Raw genomic sequence first — 13,548 nt, 5'->3', positions numbered from 1 at the left:
AGTGTGGTAGTCCTAAACCTCTGAGGTTAGGTGGGAACCAGCCAAGCACGTTTAAACCATGTAATGTACATCAGAGAGTCACCCCAGGACATTAGCATGAAAACCAGACTCCATCAAGAACATAGATATTCCTGTTTTTATCTCTCCTCCTTTACCTTTTGCAGACATATCAGCTTCACTTTCAAGTGAATTTGGGGAGAGGGAAATTTGAGTCTTTATTAAGCTCTGGCAACACATAATCTTGAATTTGATCAAATATTTAAATAACAAGTCTGTCACACTGAAAATGTCTAAAATAATATTAAATAAAAAGTCTAAAAGAGTATAACTAGGCCTTGGTGCTTATCATAGAGGTGTCAAATTCAGATGAGCTTGGGGCTGTTTCTTCTCTGGAACTGTTCACATTCTAGAAAGTTCTGGCGTGGAAAATTAGCTTGAGGAGAAATGTTCTGCCCTCCATATTAATAGGCATCTCTTTTTCTGGGTAAAAGGTAAAGGAGACAAGAAGATGCCTCAACCAGTTTTCATCTTTCAAAGTACTTAGATCTGCCTCATCTAGGTCGGAAGACAGCTTCATCAGGATTTGGCACAAAGGCCTCACATGAGTGAAGAAGGTCATTTTGTTGGCCTTGTCCCAAAGGATCTTACAGAAAATAGCTATAAAAGAATAGGATTCACATATGGGATGATAAGTCCTAATAATCTCTCTAAATATCTTAAACTCAGGATCTAAAAACCATCCATTATTTAGAAAAGAAGGAAAAAAGTGAGTAGGGACAGTCGCAGTTAGCTCAGGGCATCTCAAACCTGTGTGCCACTGAACACCCAGAACTATTCTCCCTGGGTTTGGCATCAAAAAGGCATTAGGAAAGAGAGCACCTATACCCCTAATATAAGATATTAGGACTCTGAGATTTGCTTTAGTTTAAAAGAGGAACTTTTTAACATTGTTAATTCCAGCATTTCTCAAAATCATTTCTTTCTAATTATAACATATGTGTAATATTCAATGAAACCACATTATGTTCAGCAAATGCTGAAGACAGTGTGACTTCATTTTATTTAGCTAAATAAAATGGAATGTTCAGAGAATAGCTTTTCCCTTTTTGTGTGATACAATTTACTTACTAAATATCATTAAAATATCAACAAATATGGAAAAACCTTCTACGATCATTTATCTACCAGAACTGAGAGAAAATACACTCTTCTTAGGAAAATTTTGTAACTGTATAATGCATTGCATTTGATTGTTTTTCTTTTGTCTTCATTATTTCATTTCATTCACACTCTGACTCTGCACAGTGGCTAGCCAGTTACAGACAGACAAGTAGCTTTGGTTTAGAAAGGTTAAATGAGTTGCCAGAGGTCTGGCAATGTGTAATTGAACAAACTGACCTAAAATTTAAGCTATTAAACACAAACTTGAAACATTTTGAACTCATTTAATCCAACACTATTATTTCACAGATGAGTAAATCCTGCCCAGAGAGGTGAAATGACATCATCCAGTACAGAAAAAGAGACAAGACCAACTCCATGTTCCTGACTTGAAACGCATGCCCTCTACACTAAGCCATGCTTTCCCTACGTATGACCAAATCAAATGGTAGAACAAACTAGAAACCTGTATGAAGATAAAGGCCAGCTGGCTATCATGATGTATCAAACCACAGATATAGAGCGGTCAGAACACTTAGGAGCTGCCTTTATTTCAAACTCATAAATGTTAGTTTCCCTTTGCAGGAAGAATACTGTCAAAGGATTGTTACTACAAACAGTTATTAGTACTTGACAGACTATTTTTTAAGGTGCCTACTTTACATATGTCATACTATTAGAAATTATAAAGTATTTTTAAATGCCATTATATGCTTTGCATGGCAATTATGTTAATTCCAAAGTTCAGCAACATAATAGGAAAAACATACCTTCTTCAGTTCTCCTAGAAACAGCAAATAATACACAATCTACTATGCAAAAACTGGAGCCGCAGGTAAAGCTTTTTGAACATGCCCAGAAAAATTGTGTGGCATTAAATACTAAGAGTATATTGAAAAAATCATTTTCCATTTTTTTTGAAGATTCCCAATAATCAAATAGGACAAAGTGTATATATTTATGAATTGGAGGTTATTTGCTATTATGGATTTTCAAACTTATACTATTACCTTGTAAGCATAGTTAAAATCTATTTGACTTCTCTTAAGTTAAAAGCTCTTGTTATTCTTCACAATCCATAAAGTCACAACTAAATTCAATCTTTTCAATTGAATTTCCAATCGATTTATCATACTATGTTAGTATGAACACAAAAGAAAGATGAGACAGTTTCTACTTCTAATCAGTAAGATAAAATATATATTCTTTCTTCTCATTTTTTCATTTATTCATTTAATTTTTATTCAACAAACATAATTTCTGGCTCAGTGGTCTTTGCATTAATATACACTATAGCCTTAATAAGAAATAAATACTACTTCTAGAATGTTCATTAATATCTGTTAGTGATTCCACAATTACCTGGTAGAGAGGTATTTAAATTGTAACTTAAACATTCAAATGTTTGCTAAACTTTTAATAAAGTTTCTTTTAAAAGTATTACCTCATATTTGAGTTGACAAACTACTCATTATCCTTTCCTAGGACAATTAGGTTGATGAGATGTGTCATCCAACTCTAGTTTCCAAAATTATGCATTTGTATGCAGAACATGTTTGGCATCTCATTTAACTTATTTCTATTTCTTTAAATAAAGTAAACATATTTTGTCCTAGATTTTTGTATATTTTGAATATTTGAGAAACATAGGACATCTTTTTCTATTTTCTCTTGATAGCAAATACACTATCAAATGTCTCCCTGAAAATTAGAAAATTAAAAGCCTGTACTTAAAGAGGGGGGAGGAGGATTTATTTATTTATTTTTAGGGACAAACAAATTGATTATCATTGAAATTTGGGATAAGACTATTGTATGTCATAACATACAAACACATCTTATTCCCCTTATGCCTGTCACCTAAACACATTGTTATTTTTCCAGATTTTCCACTGAATTACAAAATGAAAACCTGGCTCAGATGGTTATAGATAGTTTAAAAAAGAATCACCTAAGTTTGAAATTACCCTACATTCTGTAGCATCTGATTAATAAGACATGATTAAAAATATCATGTCATCTTTACATGTGAAAAAATGTTAGTAATAGATGTTAGTACATGTACAAGAAAGATGGGTTTATAAAAATATGACCATTGTTCTCACATTGCACTCAGAATTTTAATCCACGTTAAGCATATATGAAGTAATAAATGAACTGCACAAATATAATTTAAAGCTGTTTTGGTGTTCCTTGAAGCAGCTCTATCCCACTCTTAACAATGATAATACATTACTCTAACAAAACTATCATCAAAATCAGTTCCTTGAAGACTGAAATTGGATTTGCAGTCATGTATGTATTGTGTGGTTGTAATGCTACTGATTACTAACCACTGGTTCTAGGGCTCCGGTGTATTTTTTATTTTTCTATGTCTAAACAGCTAAAATATTGCAGCTCTTATCATTACCTGTACGAGGTAATGTCACAGTATACAGACTAAACAGAATTTAAAGTATAATATATATTTTTAAATAGGTCTCTCTCATTTAAAACAAAAATCACCTTTTTTCCTATGATGGATATATACTTGTTACAAAGTCTCCAAGACTAGAGATGTTCCTTTTCCCTAGGAATAAGCATGTCAGTCATCCTCCCTGGACCGCACATTTCTTGAGGCAGCAGCCATCCACATGTTATTCACTTTTGTATATTCCTCATATTGCCCAGCTGAGTGTCTGGTACATACAAAGAACCCATTAAATATTGAATACTATCAAATTTTAATTAAAAAAAAAACATAACCATAAGCCTATATTCCTTATCTCTTTATATTTAATTATAATGTATTTCCCATTTACAACCTTACAAGATTAAAGGTCATTAGGGAAAGTGATTCATCCATCCCAAGCACAATAAAATATTACTAGACACAAAGAAAGCCCATCATAATGAATATGCTTCTAAGTGAAGATAGTGTATATAACATTAGTACACTCTCATACAAGCATTAAATATTGATTTTTCCATATCACTTGGGAAAATGTTACTGATTATATATATACTGAAATAAATCAATTAGGTCAAAAGGGTTTTTCTTTAATTACCACATTGTGCTTTGATCTAAGATTACAATGCTATTAATAGTCTATGCTGCCCCTACTACGAATGCAAATCAAACGATTCATTGTGCCATAAAACTTTTAGTTTAGGTAAAAATATAACTAATAGTCATGTAGGTTAAATTCTGAGGTCAAGCACAAAAGCAAGAACCAAACTTCTAATTATTTGGGACAAGTATATCAATCATTATTAAACGTTTAAAGAGAAACTTTACTGTAAATCAAAATATTTCACTAATCTGGACAACTGTTATTACCTTCTTATTAATGATATTAAGATTACAGCTATGATCTGTGTATGCTTCTTCAAAGAAATCTGATAGGTTGTCTGTGACCATTGGCTTATTTGTGAAATCAATATAAAATGAGTTAGCTGATGGCAACATCTATCATCTGATTAATCATTTAATCAGAAGCTCCATAACACTCAAGTATTTAAAAATAAATATGCATTAAGCTAAACATGATAGCTCTGTTAAGTCAAAGCAAATAAGCAGAAAGATGCTTAAATGTTATAGATCATAATGTCAAACCTGATATTTTTTTTTCTTGCTTTGTTTTATTCATCTAACACATATTCATTTAGCTATCCTCTTGTGAATTAAGGCAGAACTACAGAGTATGCATGCATCTATCCATTTGAAATCAACAATTTCTGTGCTGGGGATAGTAAAAATTGTTTATATTCTGATCTAATTTTCCAAAATGGCACTGTTTAGGAACTTTATTCTGATTCTGAAAGAAGAAAAAGTAATAAAGAAAATAGGTGAACCTGAATATTTCAATTATCTGAGGCTATAAAGTTAGTGCCAAAACTGATTGTGATAATGAAGCTAACTGCCATACTATCTGTTAGGTAGTAGCTCTATAGTTTAACAAGATTTTCACTCTCCTCTAACACAGAAAGTTACAAAAATACAAACTTTAGGGACAGTGAGGATCCAACTCTACTAGGGCATTCCAGATAGCATAACTCATTTGTTCAGCAAGGATTAGAGTACAACCACATGCAAAGCACTGTTAAGCAGCTGAGATGAACCAAATGTTCTAGTGACTCACTATATTTTATAAAGATAGTGGCACTGCAGAACAAGTCTTACTCAAGTTATTTGTTTTGCATAATATTCTTGGTACAAGCAAATAAATTGTTCACAATAGAAGTTGGGAAACATAAATTTGATCTATATAACATCACTGTTTATTTTAACTTAAAACTTGAAGACTTCTGCCAATACATTTGTAGTCTGTTACTACTATACCAATCCAATGAATAAGCTTCATAAAATAAATTGTGTGGCTGATAATCACTTGTATGTATACAGGTAAAAATATAGATCAGAAGATTCATTATTCTGATATATTAAATACAGCAGCTAATATTTGATACAACAAATTCTTAAAATTCAAGATATCTTATTTGTCCTTTAATCTCTAATTATTGGAAATTATTATTAAAGTGGCTTCATTCACATGATAAAATTCACAAAAGCACTTAGGTATCTGTTGTCATATCTCTTTGTTAACATCATATGGAGACAGAGTACACCAAACCTAACATGTGCCAAAGAGATAAATTTAGCAAATAAAAATAAAGTAAAATAAAAATGAGCTACTACAGCTTTTGTTTTTAAAAAAAAACAAACAAGAAAACATGAAATAGAAGAAAGGAAAAGAAGAATAGAAGGAAGGAAGGAAGGAAGGAAGGAAGGAAGGAAGGAAGGAAGGAAGGAAGGAAGGAAGGTAGGTTGGTTTTCCCCTCAATCAGGAAGTGACATGCTAAATATCCTTAAAAGGCATGAAGTCTAGACACACAGATACAACATAGCCACTCCTCTCACAGTGGCCCTGATCATCAAGAGAGGAACCAACCACCAAGAGACTAGCAGAGGCATTTATCCACTCTACAAGTTAATGGCTAGCAGCCCTGTTTGTCACATCCCTCTTCTCCTAAACCTCATGAAATGTATCACCAAATTTTATTGATATCACCTCCTACATAGTCTTTGAATTAATCCATTTCTTTCCTCTTGCCCACCAATACCTTAGTATATGCAATCTCCTCTTTCCATTACAACCACTAACTGTTCTCTGGTTACCACTCTGACCTTCCTTTTATCTGTTTTCTTCTCCATTTAGGCAGAGACATCTTTTCAACTTGCAAACCTATAGACATCCATGCTTACAAAGCTTTAATAGGTTTCTTTATGCTTAGAATAAAGACCAATTCTTAATGTGGCCAACCACAATGTGGTCCCAACATACCTCCAGCCTCTTCTTCCTTATTTCCTCCAGCCTCAGCTGCATTCCTCTTTGATTTGACAGGGTTCCCTCATACCAAAAGGGATTTCCTCATGTTTCTGCTTTTGCCTGGAATGCTTTCCCTTCAAATTCCGTGTTATTTATTTATTTATTTTAGATCTTATCTCAAACATTACTTCCTCAGTAAAGCAATTGTAATGCCCCCTTGACCTCTATCTCATGACAGCTGGGTTAAGTTACCTTTTAGATAATTCTCAACATTATGTACCCCAAGGCATTTATCACAGATAATAATTACACACTTATTGTATGATAATTATTATTGATCTTTATCACTAAACTATAACCTAAATGAAGAAAAAAACAGTGTATGGTTTTCTTATTATTTTAACCTCAATATCTAGCAAAGTTTCTGGCACATAGTGAGTAAGCAGTATTTCTTGAATGAAGAATGAGTTTCTCAATGCGGTCAGTAATAAATGGTTAAAGCAGCAATAAATTGCTTATTTCCATTCATCGGGATAACTCTGATCAGAATATGAATAGTTAAATTATTTCAAAATTTCTAATGAACAAATTCAACTATTTTATTTAAATTCTGTAGAATTTTTGGCATCCCAAAATGAAACAAGTTTGTAGTTATTGGTGTCTTCCTTAAGTTATAGAAATTCAGAACATTATTGCTAAATTGGGCTTTAACCTAACTTTCTAGTTTAGTTTCCTCATTATATGAAAACGAATCTTAAGAGATCTGCAAAAGGTCATCCAGCCAGTTATGGACAGAGCAGAGATAGAAATCAGCCATTTAAACTCCCAGTTCAATGTTTTTTTCCTACAACTATGCTGTAATTTCTAGGTTTAACAGCTTCATTATCACATTAGAAATTTATAGAAACCTATAAGTACGCATAAGAGAAATATCTCCAAATGGTTAATTTTGTCACACCATTTAGATTTCTGCTTTAAAATATTAAAATAGCAAATATTTTAGAAGGATAAAAAAAAGCCAAATTTTGTAAGAAATAAAGACTTTCATGACTTATTTGCAATTTATATCATATACTTTAGATGGGAGGGGGTATGGTACATGTTTCCTTGGTTTCATATTTTGAAGCAAAGAATTTGTCCAGTTAAATTTGGTTGCCCATAATTCAGTGTATAAAAACCCAAAGGGAAACTAGGTTTTAAGGAAGTGGTTGGGGAAGTGACATAATGGATGGAAAAGCACTACTAGTAACCAGTCTATTTCACTTGGCTATGACCTCAGACTGCTTGCTTCTCCTCTGTAGATTTCACTTTCATCTGCACGATCAAGGAGTTGGTCTAAATCATGGGCTCTGTCTGCCGATGGGTTTCCAAGATCCCGTGCAGGCTTTTGGTGTATATATGTGAGTGCACATTTTCTGGGAAGAGGATCCATAGCTTCTACTAGATTGGTAAAAGGGTCTGGAACACAAACAGGTTAATTATCTCTGTACTAATTTCTGAAGTCTCTCCTACCTTTTGAAATGTAATAAAGCTATCCATGTAATTATAATTTCAGATAAAAAAATAGGTATCAGTATAATTATTAGCGCAAGTAATAAGATTATTTGAAATACATAGTCTACACAAAGGAGTACTACCATCAACTATACATTCAAATGTTAGCCAGGGAACTTCACTAGAACCCCAGCTAGATTTTCCGTAATTCACATCAATTGTGCAGACAATGCAATTCCATGTGATAAAAATCTAAATATGTTAGAGGTTTTTAGTCCTTCCTTTTTTTAATCAAGGTAGACCTGCTGCATAGGATTAAGTAGAAACAACAACCCTGAGCAATTTGCCATCAAACAAAGCTACTTTCTTACAGTGTTCACAATATCTAGTCGAAAACCATTTTGATTATAACTTTTGAATGGTTAAATAGCCACTGTTGCTATACTAGCTATATAATTATTAAAGACACAGAGGTAAAAGTCACTCTGATTTTTACTTATCTCCTTCCTTCCTTTCCTACTTAATTTAATAAATATTCCTTAATTGTCTACTGTGTCAGGCACTGTTCTACACATGTGAAATATCAGTGAACAAAATCAAATTTATTCTACCCTCTTGTGCTTACATGTGAGAAAGGGAGAAATAAACAAGATACATAAAAATAAGTGATTTATTTATTATTTTTAAAGGTGATAAACGCTTTTGGCAAAAAAATAAAAAAATAAAGAAAGAAAGAAAGAAAGAAAGAAAGAAAGAAAGAAAGAAAGAAAGAAAGAAAGAAAGAAAGAAAGAATAAGGAGATTAAGAATATCACAGGTAAGGAGAATGGTTCCAATTTTAAATAGGTCTGGGTAGGCCTGATTGAGAAGGTAACATTTAACGAAGACCTGAGGAGACAAAAGAGTGAGCCATGTACATGTATGATCTTGGGGAAGAGCTTTCCAGAGGGAAGAGACAGAGCAAGAGTATGCGTGATTTTTTTTTTTTTTTTCAAGATATAGCAAGTAAGCCCTTGTGGCAGAGAAAAGCAAAAATCATTCTGCTGCTCTCGTCATGAAGTTTATACAATAGCATCTTCCAGCTGACACCTCATTTTCTATTACTTATCTGTTTAAAATGAAAGCCATAGTATCTTTTATATAATCTTACTAGAGTCCCATTTGCATCAAGAAATGCAAAGTCAAATTTCTTCTGAGCATTTGAAAATCACCCTAAAATCATGATTTCTGGTTGATATGCATTTTAAGTCTCTCAGTTCCCACAAACTTGTATTTGTCAATAAACTCTTATATGACTAGCAAATATGTGATTTAAAAGGAGATGATGTCATTATTAAAAAATGAAGTAAAAAATCTTAATCTTGAAAATTTAGAGAGTGGGCACAAAATGATCTGCTATATTCCAACAAAGACAAATTCCAAGATTCATAGCTAACAATGAAAGCACCCATTCTTTCTGAAATGTCACTATTCCTTTGGTATTTATTACATTGTTCATTTCATTAACTTTCTTCCAAAAAAAAATGAAACAATCATGATTATTGTACAATGTTCACAGCATTTATCTGGGTTAATACCTCAAAAAGGCATAGCCAGATATATAAAGATAGCGTATTTTAATGCGGGGTCGGCTCTCCCCAAGTAAGCATCTCTTATTCCTGTCTAGTGCCTTGCATGAAAATGCACTGTGATCTCGCAAGCTTAAAAGTATAACATAAAATGTAGACAACCATACCTTGCCCAACTGGTCCTTTCTGCCAAAGCCAGTAGCAGCTGCAATGCTCCCTGCTCCTTCCACTGTCTTCTGTGCAACTGCTGTCACCCCTGTCACCACTGCCTCTCCAACATTTGTCACTTGCTCTTTGGTCTTCTCAGCCACTGGGATAAATTAAGAGCAAGAATGGATCAAGGGATGATGGAACAACAGTAACTTAAAATAATTTTACTTCCACTAGCTTCAAGTTCTAAAGACCTATATTTACACATATCATAGACAGCTGAAAAATCAGAAGAAATAAAAGCTACAGAGATTTCTACATAAGCACAGAAATCTGAATCTTTGCTAAAATTCTTTTTATTTTTAAATTATTAAAAGGTGCTTCAAGTTTAATGATCACAAATTTAGACCCATGAGTGATTTGGGTTTGGTTCACATCTTTTTCAGGAAAGTTTGCAGAAAGCTATGCTTACAGGTACAATTTTAGTTGTATGAAACTCAGCATGAAATTTATTTCATTATTTCGATTTCAGTGCCAATTCTTTATCTCACTCAAGAGGTTCATTTTTGCCTTACTTTCTGAGTCACATTACATTCATGCTCATACATGTCACCATCAGAAATAAATAACAGAGTAAGGGATGGTTATGAGGGACCTTTGATTCTTAAAGCTTCAGGTGGTTGAAACAGAAAGATTTTTTAAGAATAAGATTGATTTTCAATAATTTTAATGAGAATAAAAGAGCCAGGCATTAAATAAGGTATAAAAATAAGGAGGTTTATTGAACACTTATTTTTCCCCCTAAAACAAAATACAGTGCTATTCTTTAGAAAGTTTCTAAAAATAAGTTAAATATTGAGAAAAACAGTATAAATAATTTGGGATTGGATTTAGAAGCAGAGATTTAACCTTATTTCAAAAATTCTCCAAGACACTATCTGATATAATTGCTGAATTAATCTTTCTGTATTACCTCCATGTGATTACCAAATAAAAGAAGTGCTAATACGAAAGATTGTTTTGATTAAATGAAGAGTTTTATGAAAGAGCAGCAAAAGACAAGAGAATCTGCTCTTTTAATAATTTCGAGATCAATACAGAAATAAAACAACCCCTCTTCATCTAAACCTTATAACATTTATGCTTAAAAAACCTAGGTCTTGCATCGCATCTATGCAATGAATGCCTTCTTTTTGCCCCTACAGACTTATTTGCCTGCTTTTCCCCCACACTTCAGGAATTTATGGATTTCAGTGATATTCTTCCTTAGGCTCTCTCCTAAGCAAATAGAGACACATTTTCCTGTTGTGCTTTACACTTATATACATCCTCTTCAGATATGTTCCAGTCTGAGGAAGCCAAGGAGTTACACTATGTCAGCTGTTAAGGGTTATGTGCTAGTCACATGATTATTGTGCAGATTTCATGTTACCAGTTGGGAGAAGCCAGTAATTAAACAGTGTAGACAAAACAACTGGGTTTCAAATAGACTGTGTAGTTCATGGAAGCTAGGGTGGTCTGTAAGGACAAGGAGGCTTATGCCTTGGTTTAGGCAATGGCGGGGAAGCTGAAATGGCCTTAGAGTCCTAAACCAGGAAGAGTGCACACAGGTCTTGCTTGATATTTGCTTTTTACCACATCTGGGATTTCTCCGTTGCCTCCTAGTGACTAAGAGCTAGTCACAACACAAAGTTCAATTTAAATGCCGGTGAAATGTTGCTGTACAGGAAATTTCATATTTTAAAACACATCTAGAATGTTTTTCCTTTTAAAAATATCTAGAATGTTTATCCTTTAAAAATAGCGAATTATCTGCTTCCAGTTGTCGTTTTACTCCCAAAAACATGAACAGAAAATGTTGCGTGATAATATTTTTTGTTATAAAATCACAGACAAAAATAAATTTTGATCTTTTTACACTCATCATTCTCTGCCAGCCATAAAAATTTATTTTTATAATATCTAGTAATTCTTTACATATGTATAAACCTGTATGTATTTTAATGTGTAAGAATAAGTAAATGAGTTACATTACAAAATAACAGTGTACATGTAGCAATAATAGATATATTTTTAAAAAATTTCTCTAGGACCTAATTTATCTAGTGTATTTCCATTAACCTTGACTCTTTTCCCCTGGTAAGATCTTTTACACTGTTTCTCTGTTTATTTACATTCCAAACAAAACGGTGAAAAAAGGAAAATAGACACTCAAATTAGTACATTTTGCGTCTAATAAAACTTTTTTAAAGGGAAAAGACATTATAACTTGGGTCAAAAAGGGTACTTCCTCTCAACCAATTGATAGTATAATATTTTTAACTCTCTACGTTTTCCTCCAAATGAGCCAGTCTTTCCCATTTTGGTTCATCTCTTCAGATATACCTGTTTACTCAGCAAATTCAAGCTGTTGTTAAAACTCACCACGAAAGCCAAATTCCATTTTAAAAACCTATCCACTCAATAAGTGACCTTATTCATCCTTCTGTGGTCCCATGAAATTTTAGATATATCTCTACTATTGAACTTTTTACCATTGTACCATAATTATTCATTTCCTAGTATGTCTGTTTACCTCCATCCATGTATTTAGAGTTAATTAAAATCAGAGATTCTGTTTTATTTTTCTTTATATTATTTCACAGTATATAATCAATAAATAATTTTGAATGCATTAAAAGTTTTATATATCTGTAATTTACACATTAACTTCAGTAATTAGATTTATATTTGACTTTAACTCAACGATAAAATTTAAGAAAGGAATGTGCCACCAACCTTTAGAATAGATATAGCAAATCTAACTTTCGACAGTGAGTAAAACTATAACATTAAAAAGATCTACTTTTGAATTGGTATACAAATTATAGATTTGAGGAAAATAATAAAATTTATATTATAAAACAATGTAACAAGAAAATTTAAATTATTACATGTTGAAAATTAACTGTGTTCATTATGATATAATAAATTTCTTTTTATAAAATTAAAAGCCTTCAGAAAAATCTCCATTAAAAGAAATTTCTTTATATTATGCCTTTACGAGGAAAAAAATGAGAAAGCTTATATATTTTTTAAAGCACCTTAAAAGACATGTCATTCAATAAGTCCAGATTAATTATAACTTTGTATTTTCCTATAACATGATGCATTAAGTAGACAACTGAAATAACATCCTGAGATAAAAAAGCCAGGGTTTAAGGTAGAGTTTTCTGGATTTTATCTTGCGATTTTCTAACTAGGAGAATTTATTCCCCTTGGATTTTGTAGGTAGAAAACACCTCTCCTAAGTTTACTAAAGTCTATATTTTTGCAAAAATAGCTAATGGGATAATTCTTGGGGAAGTTTTATTTTAAGATTAGCTGATAAAGTCATATACTATATAATAAGTTCTCATTTCCCTACTTTAAGACTAATAACAATAAAAATAACATTTATATTGCACTTACTATGTACCTATAACAAACACTTTAGATCATGTATAATGAGCAATCAATTTCCCCTCTCCTTAATCACTGAGGTAATTATCTTAAACTTACTTTTCCTCCTAATTAGAATTTGGAATTTTATATTAAATAACCCTACTCAACATATTAAGTAATTCATTTACCTGATACATAAGAGAGATGGTGCTTATTGCAGCTTTATTAATACATTTCTCAGAGCCAGACTATGACAACATTTTTGATATTTTACTAGTTCTAGGGTGGTTGATGGCTATGAATACACCCACACCAAAATCATCATGGCCTTGTTGCATTGCAGCATTTTCCGTACTGTTCTGGGCAATGCTAGCTTAATTCGACCCCAGTAACTATTGAAAGAAGTTCAAATAAGTTTGAAGAACCCCAGGTTAAACTAAATTA

The 13,548-nt window shown here is 32.4% G+C and overlaps 1 protein-coding gene across 8 annotated transcripts in view; it reads right to left on the bottom strand.

The window, feature by feature from the left end:
- The window catches only part of SNCA (synuclein alpha), a 105,339-nt gene that overhangs the window by 80,467 nt on the left and 11,324 nt on the right, over nucleotides 1-13,548 (bottom strand). For 7 of the 8 annotated variants that reach the window (XM_036227701.1, XM_016161073.2, XM_016161074.2 and 4 more), the window contains exon 4: nucleotides 9,699-9,841. In XM_036227701.1, coding sequence (XP_036083594.1) covers nucleotides 9,699-9,841 — 143 coding nt within the window. Of the gene's footprint in view, nucleotides 1-4,568; nucleotides 7,929-9,698; nucleotides 9,842-13,548 lie in introns of those variants that run through there. The other variant, XM_036227702.1, reaches the window with a different exon arrangement.

The sequence above is a fragment of the Rousettus aegyptiacus genome, unplaced genomic scaffold (genome assembly GCF_014176215.1).
Source record: "Rousettus aegyptiacus isolate mRouAeg1 unplaced genomic scaffold, mRouAeg1.p scaffold_m13_p_10, whole genome shotgun sequence".
In the NCBI taxonomy this organism is placed as follows: Eukaryota; Metazoa; Chordata; class Mammalia; order Chiroptera; family Pteropodidae; genus Rousettus; species Rousettus aegyptiacus.
Note: the sequence above shows the minus strand (reverse complement) of the source record. Positions and strands in the feature narration are given on the sequence as shown.